General features: G+C 37.3%; 1 protein-coding gene across 2 annotated transcripts in view; it reads right to left on the bottom strand.

Annotated features, from left to right (window-relative positions):
- Nucleotides 1-7,532: 7,532 nt before the first annotated feature.
- Nucleotides 7,533-24,225, bottom strand: part of PDHX (pyruvate dehydrogenase complex component X) — a 34,882-nt gene continuing 18,189 nt past the window's right edge. For both annotated transcript variants that reach the window (XM_066187835.1, XM_066187834.1), the window contains exons 6-11: nt 19,852-20,023; nt 18,254-18,401; nt 16,098-16,156; nt 14,836-14,994; nt 12,654-12,718; nt 7,533-11,380 (exon numbers count right to left, since the gene is read on the bottom strand). In XM_066187835.1, coding sequence (XP_066043932.1) covers nt 11,116-11,380; nt 12,654-12,718; nt 14,836-14,994; nt 16,098-16,156; nt 18,254-18,401; nt 19,852-20,023 — 868 coding nt within the window. In that variant the 3' untranslated portion in view covers nt 7,533-11,115. The remainder of the gene's footprint in view (nt 11,381-12,653; nt 12,719-14,835; nt 14,995-16,097; nt 16,157-18,253; nt 18,402-19,851; nt 20,024-24,225) is intronic.

Raw genomic sequence — 24,225 nt, 5'->3', positions numbered from 1 at the left:
AACATTTGTATTACAGGCTTTGATTCCCATTTCTTTATACTAGAACTTGAAAACTTATGAGTATTGTATCTATGTCCAATACTTAATTGCAAATGACTCATTTTCCAGACATCCTTCTCTGCATCACTCCAGCTGTTATAAGGTAATATAGTAAGTTAGTAGGTGGATTTTTTTAAACAGTCTTAGGTATCAGCAATTCTCTTCCTCCTATGTCATTCTGTTTTCTGTCCCCAGTGCAGGCATATTTAGACAGTTTTCCACACCCTTTGGTGCATTCCGGAAAACAGAGCTTACATTACAGTAAATTAAACTGAACTTGCTTGGTGAAATAGGAGCTAAAGAATATTTTAACATCAGATCATAAGGGTACACCTGCTTAAAATTCTGGCAGATTAATTAATTAATTAATTAGTTTTGTATTTCAACAAAACACTGTTAAAATACAGCCTGGAAAGTTACAATCATTTCCAAAGTTCCAGAAAGACTGAATGATACCCCCACTGGAGGTTAATTACTCTACCATAGAGATGACATACAATACAATGACATACATGTATTTAGCTATTATAGAGAAACTCTTTCCTTCACAAGTACCCACCCTACTATTAATAATTCTGAAAAGATTGCCTTCTGTGTAAAATCTAGATTATGTTTTCTTCCAGCTAAAGAGCAAGAGCAATTTTATAAAAGAATCTGCCATACAAGATGTTGATATCTGGATAAGAGATTTGACTCTCTGAAACGCCAGAATTGAATTACATGGCTGGACAAGGTAAAGGCAGAAAATCTTGGAAGCACAGTGTTGTCATGGGGAATACACAAGTGGACAGTGAACAACACTACAGCAAACTTCTTCCTTGGTTCCCCAGATCTGCTCTGCTTCCTACAGTGCCAGCCAGGTCACCTGCACCTCAGTTTTTGGTATTCATGTCTAGTTTCTGGGATATGTTTCTCTCCTTGGAAATCCATAACCCTCTTAGCATGGTCTCGTTCCAGAACATTCTATCTCAATTGCTGGCAGGTACTCCCCCTCCAATTTATCTTCCTTGGAATATGGTCGGAATTGCATTCTCCTCTGTTCTAAAAATCAGACCTAATTACAGACTTAATTACCTAACTTTGAATTACAGTAATGTTAATTAATTGTTAATTCTTGTTCCAAATAATCAGCTGGAATGGTAGTGGAAAAAATCCATTGTGTGGCATATTATAGCAATTAATTTGCTTTGGTGTTTAAGATCAAAGGCATTGGTTTGATGATGTTCTTGGTTTAAGACAACAAAGCTGGTGTTGCAATCAGCACCAACATGTACATGCACCTCTTGCTTTCCTCCCCTGCTGTTCTCCTGCTCCAGTGTCAGCCTACTACTCACTAAAGAAACATTTTATTGTGTACATGCAAGCATTTAAGAGATGCCTAGCTAATTATCCTTAGGTCTTGGAAAGCATGCAGCAAAAAGTCTGTATACTTTTAGTAACATTTTTGTCTTTCCTATGTCTAGGTTTTGTCTTTTTTATGTCTATGTTTAGGTTGTCATTTATGAAAATAAAAAAAATCATACAGAAGAAGTAACTACATTTCATATTAATTTACTATGCAATGCACTTATACTGAGGACAAGTATTTAATTTTAACTTATTTCTACTCTAAATACTCAATAAAGAAAACAATTGTTTTCTTGGCTGGATGTGTTCAATATGAAATCAGAGCACACTTCTAATTTACTGTGTGCACATACCTTATACGATTTTAGTAGCAGTTACGTATTTTTCAGTTCCTGATTTTCAAAAATTTCTGTGTTTTCTTTCATATGTATGAGTAAATCATCTGGTAAGCACCTGGTGAGCAGGCAGCCCTTGGAAATCTGGGGTGATGCTACATTTGAAGTATGGAGTTTCCTGGGCACCTAAAATTAAAACTCAACAGTCATCTGTATACAGTTAGTTTCGTGCCAGGAGTTACTAGACAGAACTTTCCTCCTCTTCGACTCATGATCCAAATCTCCAAGTTAAAGATAACAGTAGTTATCTTTAAGATGCTAAAGATTGGATGAGATTTAATCAAAAGTGAAGATGAGAGCGTCTCTGTTTCTATTCCATTGAAATTCAGTTCACTCCTATGAAAGGTCTGAAACCTACCAGAATAATAATAAAATCAATCTATTTTCCAGTAAATGCTTTGTCATCCAGTTAAGAATAGCATTCGAAATTCCTTCTTACCTTTTACAGTGAAAGTACAAAGGTCCTGTAAAAAAAAATTGCAATAAAAAAGATCAATCAAGTTTATTCTCTAGGGAAACAAGGAATGGCAAGTCCAAACCTAACAGTGGTTTTTTTCTGTGCTTAGTGATGTAACTCAGCAATGAGTTTGTTGTTTGCATGCAAGCCTCTGTGTTATTTTACACACCTTTGGATATCCCACCTGGTCTCCAGCTGCCACTGCAGAAAAGCAACTATTGTCCTATATTCCTGTAGCTTTTTTTTTCTTTTTTTAAAACCAGAGGTAAAGAGCCACTACAAACACAATACGGCTTGAGGGGTAAAGAAAAAATTAAAACAGTAAAAGAAAATTATAAACCATGCTAGCTTTAACAATGTATTTTATGTATCAGTTAGTGAACAGTCTCTAACAAAGTGATTTGGCAACAGTCAGAGGTACCCTGCTCATTTTACCCCAAAATGTAAAACACATTATGTTGTTAATGAGTCCTACTTCAGTGAATCTCAAAGAATTAAACCAGTTTATGGATAGACAAAGGAATTCTTTTGAAGGAGTGGCAAATCCTGCTGGATTACATGAACAGTTTACAAAGGAGGAAATAAAGTAGTCTTAATATTTCTCCCTGCTTCACAGGCTTTCAGTACTTAGCTCCATTTGAACAAATCATTCAAAGAGTTTTCTGGCTAGCCAAATGAATATAACAGCACACATGTATATTTAGAAAATAATCACCAATTCTTAAAGCCACTGCTTTACTCCTTTTGCAGAACTGTGAAGATAGATATCAACCAGTTTTTGTCACAGTGCTGATAAGCACAGGAGATAGCTTCAGGGAGAAGCGGCACAGGCAAGGATCATCCAGCGCCAGTGGGAAGTGGACCGAAGGACTGAGAAGAGACAGTAGCCTGGGCTTACAGAGAGGGAGGCAACAGGGCTGTGGGGTTTTTGCCATAAGAGTAAGATTCACAAACTGGCTGAGATTTCAAAACCTACATCTAACAAACATGGACCAAGTGCCTCTAGATCATCTCAGTCACAAACAGAATGAGCTCAACATCAGGAACATCCAGACTGCACATTTATAGTGGTGGAGAAATTGTTATTATTTAAGATACAGTATAGGGGCACTGTTGAAATCAGCACAAGGAAAACATAAAACTAGTTTTCCGCTAAAATATCTCTCACTCTAATTTCTGGAATCTTTAAAATGGCCCCAAGTAGCTGAACTAGACCATACAATCATTTAATTGAAAAAGATCTCAAAAATCATCAAGTCCAAATGTGAATCTGCCACTGCCAAGTCCAGCACTAAACCATGTCCCTATGTGCCACATCTATATGTCTTTTAATGTCTCCAGGGATGGCAACTCAATCATTTCCCTGGGCAGCCTGCTCTAATGCTTGACAGCACAGATGTAACTCCAGTCACCACCACCTCCAGGCCCAGTGTCCAGTCAGTTGTTTACCCAGTAAACACCTGTCCAAGCCATGGGCAGCCAGCTTCTCCAGGAGGATGCTGTGGGAAATGGTGTCAAAGGCTTTACTAAAGCCAAGGTAGACAACAGCCTTTCCCTCATCCACTGAACAGGTCATCTGGTCATAGGAGATCAGGCTGGTCAAGCAGGATCTCCCTTTCCCAACCCATGCTGGCTGGGCCTGATCCCCTGGTTGCCCTGACCTTCCCTGGCACTGAGATCAGGCTGACAGACCTGTAGTTCCCCAAATCCTCCTTCCAACCCTTTTTTGTAGATGGGTGACACTTCTGCTGAATTCCAGCTAGCTGGAACCTCCCTGTTTAGCCAGGACTGCTAGTGAACTTTTGAGAGATGCTTCAGCTTTCTGCTGTGTGGTCAGTTGTTTTTTGTCTTCTCACAGTTTGATTACTTCAAAGAGGTGAGGCAGCCCCAGGAGACCTGAGACACATGAACACAAAGGGCTTCCTCACTGATATTTCACATTATCACTGGAAGCCAAAGGCAGCTTTTAAGATGTAGTTTGAGCTGCTGTCCTAACATTTTGCATCTCTCGGCACCTCTGTGGACAGTCCCAGCACTATTTTTATTTCAGAAACCTACATTCTCTTTGCATATTAGTAAGGAAACTATAAGAAGGATAGACAGAAACTCATAAAAATTTTAACTCTTTCTGGGAAAGTTGACTCCTCACAGGCTTCAAAAAAAGTTGAAGATTCCTTTCAAGTCCAAATATGCCTCCATTGTGAAAAGGTCTGCTTGTATAAGGATTTCAGACATAACACAAATCGTTAGGAATCCATGGTGAGGTGAGTCAAGGTTTTCTGGGATTGTAAAAACTGATTACGCATTGCCAGATAAGAAATTCCTCAAATTATTTAAACAGCTGACCCATAAAAGACCTCTTACTAAATTACCTCTTACTTTAAAAGTGGTGGTCAGTACTAAAATAATCTTTATGCATACACTCTATTATTTACATAAATCTACATCTGAAACAAAATTTGTGCAATTGAACAACTTCGGAATGTCCTTCAGAATTCTAATGAAAACATTTTTATGCATAGATATAATCCAAAATTTTGTAAAAACATCATTGTGTTTATAAATGTTTTAGTTAACTAGGTCACTAATTTTTTCAGTGCATTGAAACTAATTTTAACTAGGAAAAAAAGGAAATTCAGGAGGAAGAAAATTAAGATATTGTTCTCACATGGTTGAGAGCCTACAAAAAGGCCATCTTTACATCTCCTATTGTTGGTGACAGGGGCACCTAGTCCAGAAAATTTACCTAGCAGTTGCATACTTCAAGCAAAGAAAATTGCAATCTGTGGTTGTTTAATCTGTTCTTCACTAATGAAACTCCAGCCAAACATTCTAAATTACCACAAAAAATAATGGCAAACCACATGAAAACAATTATTTTAAATACCACTTCAGAAGAAACCCCTAAAACATCCAGAGTCAAAAGACTGTATTCTAGAACTTTTAATTAGAACTCATGGTTGCTATGGGGAAAAAATTGTCACTTATAACAAAGCCACATTTTTCTGTATTTAATTAATCTAAAACTGAAAAAACCCCAAAACAAACACTCCCCACACTCCCAGTCTTTAGGTAGGCAAGAATCCAGAGTTGTTACTGAGTTCTCCACAGAGTTACTGCTTTCCTGTCCAAATGTCACTTTCTGCCACTAGTTAGGCAAACTCTTGTCTCAGTGGAGCTTTTATAGCTGTTCAGGAGGGGGTTTTGGTTGGTTGGGTTTTTGTTTTGCTTGTTGTTATTTTAGAGATGGCATTTTGTGTGGCATTGAGCCACAATTCTGAAATTAAAAGAAAATTGTCAATTACCATCCATGACTAGTTCGATTTAAATGATATATACAGACACACACTACTGAGCTGTATATAGTGCACATTCACAGGAGGACAATTACCATATCAGACAGCTTAAAAATTAAACTGGAAACTTAGAAAAGCACAGAGAAAAATAATGCCTTAGCCTATACCTAAATCAGTCCCAGGACTTGTTTTCTAGACTGTTAGATTTATCTGTAAGTTAAGTACTCTGCAACAATTGCAGGTTTTACTTGGTTATTTGTCTTTTTATTATTTAACAATAACAACAACAACAACGTTTAAAATCTCTTCAAGTGCATTCGACAAATTATTCTCACACAAGACAACTCTTCCTCCCTCCACAGCCCCAAAATCCTGTAATGAGGTAGGTACAAGGGAAAGCTGCTTTCTCACCTAATGATTGCTTCACAGGTTCCTCAGGGTATCTCTCTTAGCCAAGAGGATTTGCTCCCAGCTATCATTGCACCTGTCTCATCACTCGTGTTTGAGCAACAGATGCGATGGTGCAATTACTCTCTTCAAATGTAATCAGGGCAAGATTCTCTCAGGTCTCCCCCGGTGTTGTGCCTGTACACACACACATCGAAACATGAACATTAAAGCAGAAATGTTGAAGTCTCAGCAGGGGAATCCAGAAGCCTGTCCCTGTTCATCCTGTCGCCGAAATCTGAAAGGTTTTAGCAAACATGGTTGAAAAAGCAGCAGGTGGTCTTCACCAGTCCCTGTGTGCACACACAGAGACAGATGTGGGCCCACACACGCATGGGAATTACGCATTTCCTTTAAAATGAGGTCCAAGAAGTAAAATTCCTTTTCTAAATGCAGTACGGAATATTGAAGTTTTGAAGTATTATTTCCTTCAGAGTTTGCCTATGACAATTACATAGTCAGAGATCATCTGCTATACTTTATGGCTTAAAGAAATCCAGGCACTCCTTGATAATGAATAAAATAGAGATAATGCTACACAAAGAATACTGTTCAAGCACAGGTGAAAAAGACTCCTTTCTTTTGACTTTCTTTCATCTCTTACCCTCCACAGTAGGGATTTTCTTCAAAATTAAAGATATCTTCCTGCAACTGCTTAAATGTAGTCTTTGGCTAAAATGCCTGTCTCAGCTCAGACAACACTTAAAATTTCAGCCATGTGAATAATATTTGAGACAGCCCTGACAGGTAAATTTCAATCATCACTCCTCTTCTATGAGTATTATCTACTTCAGTAAGAGGGCCTCGACCCTCTGTTTGTGGCCTCTGTCTGCAGCTGTCAGAGAGCATACAAGTACATATGGATAGCAGCCAAGGAGGTACCTTAGAGCATTGTTTCAGACAACTTTGCATATCCAGAAATGCTTCTTCTGCTCCAGCCTGGGAGTCACTTAGAATCATTAGCCCTTGTTATGAGCTTGAGTAAGATGCCACCTTTGAAGACTATGATAGTTATAGTAGGTTCAAAATATGAATGCACAGAGAAGACTCCAAACTTACCTGAAAAAGCTGTAATTCCTCTATATTTGTCAACAGGGAAATGCAAGGTATTAAAATATCTGATGAATTTCCCTGAGCGCAACCAATTAACTTCTGAATTTACTCCAAAAATAACTGCAAATTTGTTCGCTCTCTAAATACTCTTGGGGGGGGGTGGTGGTGGTGGTGGAATTTGAATGTTACTTTCATTTGAATCTGTGCCTTGTTTGTACTTTAAAGGAATAGTAAAGATGCTGTAGAATTCTTCCCTAGTATCCTAGAATGAGGTTGAAATTTACACCATAAGCCAAAAGTTTCAAACTTCAGAAGAGTTTAAGAAGATTTCTTTTCCTGATCAACCCAGGGATCTGTGGTAGTTCTTATTCTCCAGGCAAGGAGGCGGAAACAGCATGTTGCTGTCTGCCAAAACCTCCCCAAAGTCAGTGCATGCTGCTAATACAGACTGGGACATGACACAGCAAGTAAAAGCATCTGCACAAGCAAATGGCCTCCTCAGATATGTAAGCTTATAATTTATTTGACAGAGAAGAAATTAAAAGTGTACCAAAGCTGCAAACTGAAACATAATTATTTCTTAAAATAGGCAACTGAAACAGGAATTAATTGATGGCTAGGTCAATGGAGAGAATCCTTCAACTGCTTGGACCCCTGCAAAGTGAAGAGTGTGTTGTAATGCACATCACATAGACAACGCAAAAATCATGAAACTGCAGGAGAGATCTGCTGCTCTAACAATTCACTTCATTCCTCATACAACAGTGGGCAGAAATAAAAATGTTCACAGCTGCCCTTTCTTCTTGTCTAGGTCTAAGCCATAAGAAAAACTTCCAAAGTATAAAAGGGAATGTACTCTTGTTCTCTTATCTTTAGAGGAGATAAATAGTGGCATTCATTAACGTAGCATGAATAATTTTCCTTAATACACGTACCGAGCAAACAGAAATGTCCGTCATTTTCCAGCTAGTTATTTTCTCATAATGACACAAATGTTTAACTTGACAGGTTAAACATTCCATTATTAAGGAGAAAGGGAAGAACAGTGTAGTTATTGTATCTGAATGATTACGTCCCATGACACCTACAAGTTGAAACAAAATTGACGTAAAAGCGAAGGAGCGTAAACTGAGTTCAAGCAAACAGTGATGGTTTTTCACAAATAAAGATGAAAGATGAAGATTTGGTAAAGCAAACATGCAAAGTAGCCTATCAAGCTTCCCATAAGTGATTTTCACCCCAGTTTAATCAATATGCAATTTCACCCAAATCCTTTCTGTGCTTGTTGGACATGTTTCTACACATCTCTAGCAGGCTACCATGAACATTCTCCTGCTTCACTCAAGCATGACTACAGAGAAATAAATCCCAAGTTTAAAGTTCAAAACTTATGCTTAACTAAAGAACATGCTGAAAGACACTTTCAGCTTATCAGGTTTTTTCCTGTTTAATCTATTATGGATATAACTGCTATGCTGGCTTAGAGGAATCTGCTTCCATGCCTTCAACATTTTAGGGACAAACAGAATAGAACGTGACTGCATATGAGTCAGCAGTGTGCCCTGGCATCCAAAAGGGCCAACTGTATCCTGAGGTGCAGGATACAGCATCAAGCAGGAAGATAAATTACAGATATTTTATTTCATAAGGAGTAGATTGCAGGGGGAAAAAAAATCCCCAAAAATCAAATATTCCAACATTACAATTAGGGATTAAAGTGTGACACACAATTCAAGATTTGCCAACAATCACAAAGACCAAAATAGCTCCCTTTTTTTTTTCCTAATCATGCCTCCTGCAATGGGAAAAGATACAAAGATAGTAAGTATCCTAAAGGCACGTATTTCCAGCACATATTAGTATACTCCATTTTTATGTTTTTTTAAAAATTACTCAAGAAAGTAGATGTCTTCATTGCATTTCTTACTTTGGTATGTAAAGTACAGGCTGTGAGAAGACATTTGAAAGAATAAACCACTGAAAGCTAAATTTTTCATCTGTGAAAATTTTAGTTTCAGGAAAATTTGCTTCAAAAGCAAGTATATCCATTACCAGTTATTCACTTTCCAGCAATTCACCCATTGCTCCTATCCCAAACCATCAAGAAGATACTGAATATTTAATCTGTATGGGCAGGAATTTGTTGTATCACTCCTGCTAAAGTGGTAGATGTTGCCAAAGGGTACTTTCCTCTGAATTAGGGAGATCTGACTGCTATCACATGTCTGAATTCCACACATTTCCTTCACAGGCTGATGACTGACAAATTATATCTGCTTCAAATAACAATGCTGGCAAAGCAGGCAGGTGCAAAGATCCTGCGATTCCAGCTTGTATTAGCCTTGCTCAGCTCCGAAGCTGCAAAGGTTTATTTAACCTGGAGAAGCTGAGCTGCCTGCCGGGACAGCACAATAGATGTGAGCACCCACACCGCTGAGACAGGACACACATCCCATCCCATGCCTACATGCAACAGCGCCTTCCAGTGGCTCCGAGGGCGCGGGAACAGCACCGGCTGGCAAGAAGGGATCGCGGCGAATGCAGAACTGCAGCAGCACTGAGCAGCCATGCAGCCCTCACCTGCGGGAGCACCACCTAGGAATGCCGTGGAACACACAGCACCGCTGCAGCAACACGTGCACGAGTGAAAAGCAGGAAATCAGATTTATAATTTTCCTGAAAAATCTCCTGGACAGAGCAGACTCAGCAAACAATGGAGAGCTTCTTGTACATAAAGGACAATAAAGAAATTGGTCCTTTTTTTTTTTTTTCACGGTAATATGAGGTTGACAAACAGCTTTGGAAAAATTGGAAGTCAACCATTTCAAATTTCAAATTAATCCTCAGGAACCAATCTTTAATATGGTTTATCAGTAAGAAACTCTTGGAAATACAGAATGCCTACGTCCATTCCTGCACAGTAAACTATATCTGGTAATCAAAATCTCTCCCTACAGTCAGACTAATAATTCGTGAAATTTATGATGTCAGAAGAAGCTAAAAAAGCAAACTCATTTAGCAAAAACTCTCATCTCAGTGTTAAGTAAAGGCTGTCTTGTAAGTAGCTGTTTACCTGATGAGCTGCTGCCATAATTAATTCCTACAAATCATTAGGAAAAAGCAGTTGCGCAAACCAGAATAAAACAAGCTCCCATAATTCTATTGACAATTTATATTCTCATGAGGTCCTGTAAACACAGTTATTTCATAACATTTACATGCAATATGTGGTTCCATATTTATATGCAAGATACCAACTTAATTCTGTTAATTTAAAGTTCAGGCCACTGCACTTGAGATTTCAAGTTACTTTTCAGTATACACTGATGATGAAACACTTTCTTACTTACATCTATATTCTGTCCATGCAAAGAACAGCATTAGTCAGCAATTATTCAGTGTGCAAAATTTGACCTTTCATACTGGGACCTCTATGAGAACACTGCTTGCACAATTAAGTTCTGTTTTTTTCAATACTTAAAGGAGGCATTTAAGAAAGATTGGAACAAATGTTTTAACAGGCCTGTTGCAATAGGAGAAGGGGTGATAGTTTTAAACTGAAAGCGGGTAGAGTCAAACAAGATATAAGGAAGATTTTTACAGTGAGGGTGGTAAAAGACAGAACAGGTTGCCCAGAGAGGCAGAAGATCCCCCATCTCTGGAAACATTCAAGGACAGGGTGGGTAGGGCTCAGAAGACATCCCTGCTCATTGCAGGAGAAGCTGAACTAGATGACCTTTAAAGGTCCCTTCCAACCCAAATTATTCTATTATTCCCTTTTATATTTCATAAAGTTTTATTGAGGTTTTTTTACAGATAAGATTGACTTTCCTATGCAAACATGTGCCATTGGTACTATGCGTTTAAAGAAATGTGGTATGTTAACTTTAAGGTCTTTTAGCTTTACAGTACGAAACCTGGTTATTATAGAAGACTAAAATCATGAGTGTTTCACATTAATTCATAAATTAAATATTTTAAACTGTCCGTCTTCAGCTATTTACTCCTCTATACAGAAAAACAACCCTAAGTATGTAATAGTAATCTATGTTGTCAAAACAGGAAGCAATCTTCACTGAGTTTAATTTAAGGCCAGTCGCATTGGATTCTCTATATTGGCTTTCAGGGTCTCCAGAAACTTTGAAGCCAGTTCATCATCCACCACTCGACCGTCACTCGAAAGAGTCACTGTCATGAGTTGATGCTGTTCAAGTTTCTCATTCCCTTCTTCATCTTCCACAATCTTGAGCTCTGGTCTTGCTCGGCCCACAGCGAGGATGCAGGCCTGAGGAGGGTTTATGACTGCTGTGAAATCACTGATGCCAAACATGCCCAGATTGGAGATACTGCATAAAACAGAAAAGTTTCAGTAACATCAGAAATAACATATTCCCCACAAGAAATAATCTATATTCAACAACTGCTATGATTAAATCCCCTCCAAGGCAAAAGCCATTAAGTTAAAAATAGATCTGAACTGTTTTCAGTTGAGCACATTGAGACTCTCAAGGGTTTGGAATTTTTGCAATTAAAAATAATACACCTTTTAAAAAGTCCCATTTCTTTACAGCAATATATTCTTGTACTGCACACACTGAAGCCAGAAAGTAAGACAGCAAAGCAATGTCTTTAAATATATTTTGCCTATCCCTGTTCTAAGCCAAATGTCTTTTAGACAGAACCTCACAACTGCAAGTTACAATGGCTGCTGGTATCCATTAAGTGATAAAATTTGGGCATCTAGGTATCACTCAGGCGCATGAAAACATTTCTGTCCTTGTCCATGCTAATACACCACTTCACCACCTGTGAAGTGGTGTATTAGGAAAGACTTGGACTCTTCTGTGACCGGTCGTCTATGGAGAAAGCTGGCGCACCATCTCCTCCCTTCTGGTTATAGTTACAGCAAAGAGTGGAAAAACAATTAAATGGTACAGTCCAACCATCAAATGGCACCTCTGCCATGTTCACCACTACACCAGGTCCTTCAGTGTCACATCCACCTGCTTTCTGAACATTCTCAGGGATGGTGACTCAACCAGTTCCCTGGACAATCTGCTGAAATGCTTGACAATACATTTCATTAAGAATTTTTTCCTAATACCCAATTTAAACTTCCCCTAATGCAACTCAAGACCATTTCCTCTCCTGTTACTTACTACCTAGAAGACGAGACCAACCCACGCCTCACTACAACTACACTCCTTTCAGGCAGAGAGAGTGAAGAGTGATAAGGTCGCCTCTGAGCCTCCTATTATCCAGACTAAACAATCCCAGTTCCCTCAGCTGTTCCTCACAAGACTTGTGCTCCACACCCTTCGCCAGCTCCCCTGCTTTTCTCTGGACATACTCCAGCACCTCAATGTCTATCTTGTGGGGATGGAACCAGAACTGAACACAGAACTCAGCACCAAGCACAGATGAAATGAAACAGTACCAAAGTAATTATTTCCCCCGATACAAGACACTCAGTCTAGGTTTGACCCTCAGAATCATAACACGGAGTTTCATCCTAAATAGAGCAAGATTTTAAAAGCAATGCATTAAATATCAGTGGAATAGCTGAGGATAAAACAGTTCTGAACCCATGCGGCACGTATTAAATGCTGCTAGTTTTACCTAAAAGATCCTCCCTGGTACTCTTCTGGTAACAGTTTTCCATCTCTGGCCTTCTTTGCTAGAGCCTAAAGAAGATGAAAGAAGAAAACAGACAGGGAAAAGAAGTTAGTGTGTTGTAATAGACTAATTCTTCTTACTTCAGTAAGACATTTTAAGTAGCATACAGACATTAAATCAGTAAAAGTCACCTGCTTTTCAATTTAGGGAAGCACCTCAGCAACACTGTTGTATCTGCAGTGATTTGGCAAAAAGACTAGGACACAACTTCATCTTCCCACCAATAGTGACTGTTCAATAAAAACTGTTCTCTCTCACCTTACAAGTATTGTTCCAGTTTTTGCAATTCTCCCTGGTGGTTTTAGATTACCTAGCAAAATACTGATGAGATAAATTCACAGTATTCCTAACATGTTTGTTTAAAGAAACTGACATGGACCGTTTCAGAACTTTCTACCAGATTGAATGAATGTATTTTTCTGAGCTAAACATTCAACTACCTTTTGAAGGCTGCCTTTAAGGCCACTCCTTCTGTGATCTCCACTACATTTGTGAGACTTTTCTTTAAAATTCAACAGAAGTAGTGTTCAAATACAGCCCAAGAAGTTCATACTATGTTCCAGGAGAAGACAGTAAGCATGTCAAAGTTGCAAGGATACACTGAGCTTTAGTCTTTTTCTCATCTCTGAATAATTAGTGAACACAATAGCCATGGGAACAGCATTCACACAACAGCATCAATATAAGCGTGATGCATTTGTGCAATTGCATTATTTGAATGATGAAAATATGGTGCCAGGATGCACATGACCTGGAAAGAAGTCAAAATTAACATGCAGCAGAAGGGGATATATAAGCAATTACACAAAGAAAGTGCCTACCAAATGACAGGGAGACTGACAGAAGAAGCTGCAGTTGCAGTGTGTGCCTCCTCCTTGTGCATGTCAGGTATGTATTTAAGTAATTCAGTGAAGAAGTTGAAAAGCAAAATGATGTTGGTGTGGCCACCTATGCCACACACATTCTACTTGAGAGGCAAGGGGAATGCTCATTATCATGGCCCCACTGAATGCAATACAAGCTGCATTGCCATCATGGGAACTGCAGGACACTGATTTGTGGTAAGAGAGGTTTGTAATACTGCACACTATTACAGACATTGGGGATGCTAATAATGAAAGCACGACATTGAACAATGCTTTTCTTCTTGTCATTCTATCACTAACCCCACAACAGTCTCAGCTGACCTTCCTCCTCAACTGGCTACTAGTGTAAGGAATTGTTTTCATAACACATTCAGCATAAAGAAAGCAATATGGACTAGAAAAAAAAAATCTTAAAAACACCTATTTATGAATATTTTGTGGTATTTTTTTGGCTACAACCTTTCGGCCGTTCCCCTTTGTCAACACAGATTATTATGGTTTCTGTAGTTTTACACAAAAGGCAAGAATTTACTAAGTGCAGTGGTGTCTAGTTTGGGGACAGTTTTATACCCTAGGACCTCCTTCTACTGCATTCCTCAGATACCATAGGCTTTGATTAGCACTCATCAAATGACAAAAAAAGGCATGTTTTGGGACATTTCATCATCCATTCTACTTTTGCCTGCCAAAAACCACTCCTTTATCTGGCAACAGCTGCCACATGTCACTCGGAATGGCACCTGGTCTATGCAAAATACTGCTCATTAGTCTGAGGAGTTTAATGCTATATCCTTAATTAAACTGCATATTGAAAAAAATGCAGACAGAAATATGTTCCTTAATATAACTGCAAAGAGAGTAAAAAAAGCAGACTTGAGACATTTTCTGGGAAAGGGCAAAAATACAAAAAAAGCCAAAATCTCAAACCCCAAGACTGGAAATACTAATGAAACTAGCATTAAGTAGCCTTCTCTTGAGGATTAAAGAAATACAATTATATTAAATTGCAAAAGTCTGTACAGGTTTCTTTTTTCAAGGAGTCTAGCCACCATTCAAGTAAATAACATGATATTATTGTTGATTAAAAATGAAGAGAGTTGCAAAATTAATAAGAATTTTGAAGCGTAAGTAATGCTGAAACTGCTTTAGATCTGCTGCCTTTGTTATTGCTGATGTGTATCTGGGTCATGCTACATTTTCTGCTACAGAAAACCATACAGCTGCTCTATTCCTCAGCCTGCTGCACATTTCAGACCCACCTTTGCAGAGGCAGCAATTTCCATTATTCCCTTGGCAGCAACATCTTTTATGATTGGCGTAATGAGCCCTCGGTCTGTTGCCACGGCAATGGAGATGTCAATGGACTGCAGCCGCCTGCAGACTTCCCCATCCCACGTTACATTCACATCTGGCATTTGCTAAAACACACACACACAATATAAAAAACCCCACAGCTGTTAGAAGAATAACACTGCAATCAGTTATTAAGGAAAAGGAAATTCCTTTAAGACACATAGCTACAGAGGCATCCACCAAGTGAATTAGCTTGCACTGATTTTATTTGTATTTACTTTGTCAAAAAGCCTGAAATGTATGCACCAGAAACTAAAAACAGCAGGACAGATAGAAGTTTGTTTGGTGTTGCTAGAAAAAAAAAAAACAACAAATTACTACAAATTTCTTCACTGATCCCACTTTATGATGGCCCAGCATGTAAAGCTTCAAAGCAGTGCAACTTCTCCCACAAATTCAGGATGCTGAATATTAAAGCATGCCTAGAATCCTATTTTCTGTCTAAACTGCAATTAGACATTAATTAAACATTACGATTAAGCTATACCTCTTAAAATTATACATCAATATTTAGTACATGTTCAGCTAGAAATCTGTTAGGTCTTTTCCAGTCCAGTGTTTTCTGAATTCCATACCTCCATAGGAACAGGAATAGTCCCCCAACTTAAACATAACTTCATCTCTCAACTTTTAAATAGTTCAAATTACCCTCACAAACGAGAAAAACAGCTCTCACATCCCTTCCAACGTTTTTACAACATTGTGAGGTAATCCAGGCAATGAGAATTCCTAGCCATGAGCCAGAAGAATTTTTATTTCAAAGCAGATATCACTGAATGTGCCATCAGAATACATCTGAGGTAATAACAAGGTTGGTATAAGACTTAAATAAATGTTTGTTTATGACTAAAAGAAATAGGATGTAACTAAGACTAGATGAATGATCTTGACAATGGTTTTAGTCTGCTGACAAAGCAACTACTGTGATTTGCAGATGTTAACTGCAGTAAGTAGATCTTCACTAAGAAGTTCTCATTTTTACAGTTAACAGCACAGACAGGGAAGAGAATTTTGCCTGGAAACCTAAAAAAACTGACAATAAGCAATACAGAACTACCAGCTTTACTGCAATCCCATTCATATCTCCACAAAGACTCACAAAATACTTTTCTTGTCTCCTTGGCCATTTACTATTAAAATGTATTTTTAAAGTCAATTATTTGCTTACCCTCAGAGTAACTGCTGTTGCCTTGATAATAAAATCATTTACAGATACTTTAATGTCATCTGCAAAAGGAAACAGAAGACTTTAGAAAAGGGGTAACAGTCATTGTTCATAAGATTTGCTCTATCAGCATTTGTGTGATGACAAGATTCCAGTGATTCAGTGATTTCCCCCTTGGGACAAAAGGCATATCCATCAAGAAAAATCTCATGCAGAGACACTCAGGAGCGTTTCAGGAGACTGAAACTGGTAACTAAAATCAGGAGTGGCAGCAGAAGCAGGGATAATAGATACAAAGCAGATTAGGCCATAAAATTACCCTAAAATGCACGACATTTACACAGTATTAAAACGCACCGTTCTCACAATTAAAAAAACTACATTACCCTTCCACCACCATCACTACTGTCAGCAAAACTGATCAAGCAGCAAAACTGCTTAATTTTCAAATCTGGTTTATGGTATATAACACACATCTTTAGAAATATTTTTGCAAGGGAAAATAATTTATAGATAATTATATCAAGTGAAACATTCTTAAGTCATCACAAATTTAGAGGAGGGAACCAAGTATCCACTTACCACATAACTGGCCTGCAACATTTGCCATGATTAGTAATCTATGTATAAGAAGAGAGACAGCATTCCAACAGAACATAATGGAACTTGCAATTACCATGCTGCACTGACAGAATTTCACATCAGACAAACCTGTACCTTGGTCATCAAATATACACTGGTTTCTGTTTACATACTACATTCCTAATTCTTGGGAAAAATGTCACTGTCCAGTAGCAGAGCAGGAACACATGTGTGATAATATTTTACCCTGCATGACTGAAGTTTATAATAGAAAATGAGGCATAATAAAGCTTATAATAGAAATTATGGTAGAAAACACCGCAACTTCCATCAGAGGAAATACAAAAATTTCCCAGGACATGCTCTGCAATTCAATTTCATGCAAGGACATATGGCTTTTCCACCTCTGCATTTAAAGGAAATATTCATTAAGAATCGACAACAGCAGGAGAGGTGTGAAAAATTTCAAGTGAGTATTCCTAGGATCCTTTTTTGGTTCATTCCTTATGAACTGCTGCTGTTTAAAGAAAATATGAGCATCAGAAAATGTCTTTGACATTCACTTGTGAATAAGATACCATTAGGAAAAATAACAGGTAGAAAAATGACCTGGGTAGTGTGGCATTAAAAATCAGTCACTCAAAACTCCAGTGGAAGGAGAAGCAGCTCCTCCATTATCATCTAGGAAATCTGAATATACCAGTCAAATTTCATTTTTAGACCACACAAATAGATAAACAAGCATGGGCTAGTCACTAGTACAGAACAGTTGGCCTCAGTTTCTCAATCAGTACAGCAACAGAAATGTAGAATAAACTATTCTGCTGTGTTATTCTGAATGCAGAGCTCTCACGGCTTAGGAAAGTTACCATTTGAACCTACAAGCTTTCAAACCATGATAGCAATCGTGAAACTTTAGATCAAAACCTAAAGTGTCTTAGACCTAAAATTATTCATTTTTCATTCTTGGGATAATGAGGTAATGAGGAGAAACATCTCAAAGCTGAACTATTGAGAACAAACTACATAAATGATCCCAGAAAAAAGAACTAATGGAACAACACTAAAAAGAATCCACATGAAATTTTTAATGTACTTTTCTCTTGTGCAGACAGCTATATTCTCCTATGCATGTCTTCAGTCTTTAGAACTAATCTGTGGTCTTAAAAAAAATATAGTAAAAGAAAAACCACCCTGTTGTTTCTTCACTCTATAATGTAACAGGCCTTCAGATTTTTTTTACCCAAGACACAGACTTAGTACCAGTCTAGGAGATGCATGCTTCCATCACCAAACAGAGCATCACTACTTGCTTATGCAGTCTGATCATTGTGGAAAATAAACTTCAGAGTGATGTATGAGTTGGCAAAGTAACATAACAGTTTTCCTGTATCCTGAAAAGTTGTCCAATTCAGTAATTGCTGGAACTACAGCTTGAGACCAACAATACAGAATACTGAAAAAGATTATCTGAATGCATAGTGGTCTACCTACACAAAATCTACACCTCCTGGGGGAGTCTATGTAAACAGGACGAATTATACATCAGTATAACCAAAGTAAATCAGACTACTAACCTTTGGCCAATTCTTTTCTTAATTTCAAAACCGCATCAATGGCACAGTCAGCAGCAGCATATGCATGAGGTATGGTGGTTTTAGACTCTGTTAATCTTTTAGCAATAACTCTTCGGATGTTGCTAGCTGGGATTTCTGTGAATGTGCCCTGAAAGAAATCATATGCTGCATATTAAATATCAGGACTGCAACATATTTCCCCTTTGCTGAAAATACTCCAGCATTTATGCATTATCATAAGTGACTCCTGCCCATGTCAACTATCCCCTAGGTATCCAAAAGTGATACATTCCAACAACTGAAATTAATATGTCCAAGACCATTGAGTGTTCTAGTGTATTCCTATTAACTGGGATCAACACAACAGGTTTTACAGAATAATTCTGTTTTACAGTATAGGATTAACCCTGTTTAAAAAAAAATCCAAATATTGAGGCATTTATTTTCAGCCAGAGTATCTAAGCACTATTCCATATTCCAGGCCCGGCATATTGCTCAGATGATGCTTTGATCCATTTAAATTATAAAAGAGCATTTCCTCAGTAAACTACTGCTTTTTCAATTCCCTCTGTAGTTCCTTAAGACAAGCTTTACTGCATCTTTTCTGTTATTCTTCTCTTTCCCTCCAGATATATTTCAATGGCCAACTTCATCTTAGAAGCAGGTCAACTTGTAAGAAATCTCTTAAAATATTAGCAACGACAGAAAGCAAGAACATAAATGATTCTGTAAAACATAATTTTGTATATTTAGTCTTTAGCACGTATGCCTTGAACATATAAGGATTCATAGAACCCTTAGTACATATTCAATAGTACTCAACACACAATAAATTGCAGTATGTATCTTCTGGTGCAATCACAGAAATGTTTTATTCTGTAATGGATCTGAGCTTTTGAGTTCTTTGGCTCTTTGTACAGTATCAAAAAAAAATAAAAACAAACCCAAAAAAAAAAAAAAAAAAAAAAAAAAAAAAAAAAAAAAAAAAAAAAGCAGCATTTTCTGATCATTCTGAATCTTAGCTACATTGTAAAACTCAGCCTAAAAAGATACATCAAATTTAGTTCTAGAGCCAGAAAATGTTTTTCACAAAAGCTTTTCAATTTCTACTAATGTATATTTCAGCAAGGGCATTTATTCTTCAAAAAAATATTTTCTGGTATTTCTAACATTTCAATTTATCATAAAAACTTATTTAGGTTCTGCACAATTACTCTCCAAGGCAACCACCAAGAAGCCTTTTCCTTCCTCACTTCTTGACAACTCATTAATGGACACTTATATCTTGCAGGACAGCAAACAAATCAAGTACAATAAAAATAAATCATCATTCTAGTTTCTCCAATGCCTGCACTATAAATTTTTTCATCACTTCCATTTGCAAGCTACACAAAATAGTATGCAGCCCATCATTTCAAGGATTTCACAGTTTTAATTACATTGCCATAGAATCACTGAAACATACTAAAAGCTGCACGTCACTGAGCTTGACATCTGAGTGGCCTTACTCACTCCAGATCTAGAAATCTCAGAGCAACTGAAGCAGCTACTGCAACTGTTCAGCTGCAGCAATGCTGAAATCTCAGCAGAAGCGTTACCGGTGCAGCAGGCTGTCCTGGCGTGGAAACTGGTGGAATCGCTGGCCTTGGATAAGAAGTCACGGCTGTTGCTGGTGAAGGAGAAGGCACTGCAGCAGGAGCTGGAGAAACCACAGGTTTCAAGTCACTGGGTTTACCTTTCTGCTTCTCTTGCAGAAGTTTGAGAGCATCCCTGGTGATTAAACACAGTGAAATATTAACAAAAACAATTTAACAATTACTTAAGCATTACTATTCCATCACTTATGCTGCCTAATTAGCCAGTTCTGTACATTTAAATTTCTGTTATCAAACCAAACATTAAGAAGGCAATTATTATTAAACAATATTAATTTTGCATTGCCTTTGTGGTATTTTTAGTAAATTCTCATTAACTTCCATGAATAAAAGGGCGTGAATATGCAGTAACAGAAAACATTTGTGTTAGAGAAGCATAACAATCTAACTTTAAGCATGCAAAGTGATTTTTGAATTGCACTAACAATTCTTCTAAATAAAAGAGTACATTTATTCAGGCTATAAAGTCTCACGTAAAAGCTGTTTCATCTGTAATATTTGTAATAATCTGAATTTAATGTAATTACTTAGAGCTGCTAAGTGAAAATTGAGTAATACATTTATCATTCATTTCTCTGCACCTTTCTGTCATAAATTTGCAGAGTCAGGCACAGATGTTATACAGGCCCATTCTTCCTAACACCACACACTTTGGAGAAACAAAGTCGAAGCATTCTACACGGATTTTTTACTGATACAGCTACCACCACAAAATTTTGCTGTTGTTGGCACAGTATGACAGACAGGAGAGACCCCCATCTCTAAGCATAACACTGTGTCTGCTCCAGGTGCATTGCATACGTAAAGCAACAAGCTAAAAACCAGCACTGAAGAGGCTGAACAGAAATAACTGCATTTCCACCACCACTGCCAACTGCAAGGCGAGTCAGTTGTAGATCTCCTCTTTGTATCCTCCAGATCTGCTAACAAAAGCCTGTGTCATGTACCCTAGATAAATCTTTATCACTTCACGAAAACAGAGCATGTACACTGAAGTTCAATTCCACACATTGGCAGAGGAAATTAAAATAAATTAAAAATCAGACTCCTTACAACCCTACCAAGGTTTTAAAACACAAGGCATAAATACTAAACAAAGCAATCTAATTTCAGTAATTACTGCTTGAGAGACTATTCTTGAGTGACAGCCAAGAGTTTGTTACTAACTTTTTATAGAAAGAACAAAATTTCAGGACATTATGCATTCTTAGTACTTCCTAAAAAGGAGCACTCCAGAAACAAGAATTGAAAATTTAAAAGGTCTACAGAATGCCTTTTACCATTGCTGACGTGTTTCAATTTATTCTTACCTTCAACACATACTACAACAAATGATATTGAAACAAAAAAGTGAATGAGCTCAAGATAAATTTTTTTTCTAATTAAAAGTTATTATTTGTTTTCCCAAATACACGTTAGTCAAAATTTGTTTTAAAATTAAGTGTTTATTATTTGACACAACTACTGTACCAGGGAAAAAAACCCTAGATTTGATAGAATGAGAATCATTCCCTACCATGACAATTTCAGACATAAAAAGTAACTGCATGACATAATGCAAGCTTTTTGGTTAACATATTAGAAGCTACCAAAACTTTGTTAAGGGTTTTCACTTGGCAGTCATAGGAGAGACCATCTGGTTTTGGTGGGTTTTAGAGTGTTAATTGGAAAATGTGTGTTAATTGCCAAAATCCAGTTTATCTTTAGATTAAAAGATTCGCTGAACACTTTCTGAAACTAACTTGTACTGTACAAAAGACACATATATAAAAATCAAAGTTCACATATATTTGTTATACATACATATGAATAGAGATCCCCCCTCCAATTCCAAATGATTTAGCTGGTTAAGAAACAGGTACAGCAATGTTATGACTGCCATAGTTGCAACACTGCAAGCCTGAACACAAGTAGAGTTACAAGAGGCATCAAAGCAAATAAAATTAAACCCATTTAAGTACAAGTAGGTAAATAGATATTTTATTACAACTGGAGAAGGAAGGGTTGGTCACATCTTTTCAACTCTATAAACTTCTATCAACATGGGTGAGTAACAGAGAAAGAGAGGTAACTAACATGAAAGAGCCGCCTACTTTGCATAAAAGATATGAGAGTTTAGTAAACATTTATTAAACAAAAATATGCCTTACTAAATTGGAAATATGAAGATTCTGGCAACTCTGTTACAATTCAGTTTACCACTACTACAGAAATGTGTAGTCTTTTCACTTCATGTTAGCCAAAATCCAAAGAATGGTCAAAGTAAACTGAGTATTTTGTGTTCAAAATATATTTTTCTTGATATAGACAAGTTAGGTTACAGACACCTAAGAATCACTGAAGATCCAATGGTGTAACAAGAGGTGCATGGATTGATACAAGCTTCTTGTGGTGACAGTGACTCTTATTAAACTGTACCCAACCCCTTTCATTTGATTTATATACCCCTTTGACACGTTTACACCTGTTTACTCAATTAATAGATTTCCTGGAAGAAGGCAAATGGTTAGCAGGGATTCAGAGCACATGAGAAACTCCCAGGTATCAGACTTACTTCCCATCATTACAGAAGGAACTCATTCCTCCCACATGGCAGCTAACAAATTGCACACAGCAGAGATCTCAGGGTCAGTTCATTCTCAATACATGCACATGGATTTAATCTCCACAAAAACAGCACTCCATGTGTTCTTTGCAAGCTGAAAACGCCTGAGCAGCTCAGAGATCCCAAGACACACTAACTTAACAACAGCTGGGAGCAACACAGCCTCAGAAAAACACGGTTCTCAGCAACCTGCCTTTTCATGGTTGCATTTATAAATCCCTAGATCCCTATGAAATAGAATGAGAAAGGGCAGTAGTAGCTGAAACAATCAATTTTAATGTAGCCCTCCCAAACAGTGTCTGAGCTGATGAGTAGAAACATGGTACAATCTTTGACAGAATTTGTGAGTTACTTTGTACTGGCACACCAATTTTCTAGGGCATTTTTGAAGAAAATTATATCAAGTGATATAAGGGGATATTACTTAGAAATAACAAAAAAACCCTGCCACTCAATAAAAAAAAATCACACATAAAACCAACAACAACAAGACAGACAGGAAAAAGACAACAGTAATTCAACCTTGAACTGACATGTACGAAAAATATAAATATACAAAAGTACAGAGATAAATAAAATAAAGAGAGAATGACAGTGGAGTGGAAGTTCCAACTGCTGTTGCAAGTTCTACAGTGAATTGAATTTAAAGATAGAAAGTTGGGGGAAAGAATCTTCCTTGCTTACGTAATTCGCTATCTTTCTTTCTTTCCTGTAATCTGGTGAGTGCAGCAAAGGAAATATTTCCCTGAATATCTGCAGCAGCTCTCTATAAAAATCTGCACATTTCATTTCAAACTGAATATAATAGAGTCTGTAGGCATCTGAAAGATTAACCCCATTTCAAAAGAATGGTTAGAAAACCCCAGACATTCATCTTAAACTGACATTTCATAGTCAAATCTTTTGTATGAAAAAAGTTTCCAAAATAAATGATTTTGCTAGATAATACTCATAACTACAGAAAAATCTTTGCTAGATCTCCATGACAACTAGGAAATGTTAATTCGTTAGCTCAAAGTCCTAGAGGGTTTCCACCTGCCATAGCCTCGTTACACACCATAAATTACCATTACACTTACATAATTAAGAAAGAACTCTCTCAGATGAATTGCTGTTACATGTTATATTCTATCTATCCAATTCCTTATTACATCTCAACTCAGCCAAAGTCATTAAAAAAAAAAAAAAAAGCTTTGAAAATCTGCCACTTTTCTGGGTCCAGTTCCAAGTTACCCTGACCTGGTCCTAGTAATCTTTGAATGGAACTAAAATAACAGCAGCCAGCAAAGTCTGTGTAAGTGAATGATGGCATTTGTCAAAAGTAATAATTTTACTGAGAACAAAAATATTTATTTCTGCCAAAATCCTCACTTCCAGTAACATACATACTCATGTTAGGAGAATGCATCATTTCAAGGCTAAATGCACTGGATCTACCACATTTTTTACACTCAAACCTTCTCACTCAAAGGCTTGAGTGGCAAACATTACACTGGAATACTCAAAAAGGTATAAAAAACTACTAGATAATAACAAACCACAGCTTTGTAAACAAACATTCTTTAAACCATAGAGAGGAAAAAGAAAAATGGGAGAAAAACAGAATTCTGGAATTTCTTATCATTACATTTCACTGCTCCCCCCAGCCTAATAAAATTAGGAAAAAATGAAATCCTGACAGATTTCAGAACACAACTGAAGAGGAAAAAAAC

Source organism: Chamaea fasciata, unplaced genomic scaffold (assembly GCF_029207755.1).
Source record: "Chamaea fasciata isolate MVZ Bird 193981 ecotype frontalis unplaced genomic scaffold, bChaFas1.0.hap1 SCAF_7, whole genome shotgun sequence".
NCBI classification, from domain to species: Eukaryota; Metazoa; Chordata; class Aves; order Passeriformes; family Sylviidae; genus Chamaea; species Chamaea fasciata.
This window is presented reverse-complemented; position numbering and strand designations above follow the sequence as displayed.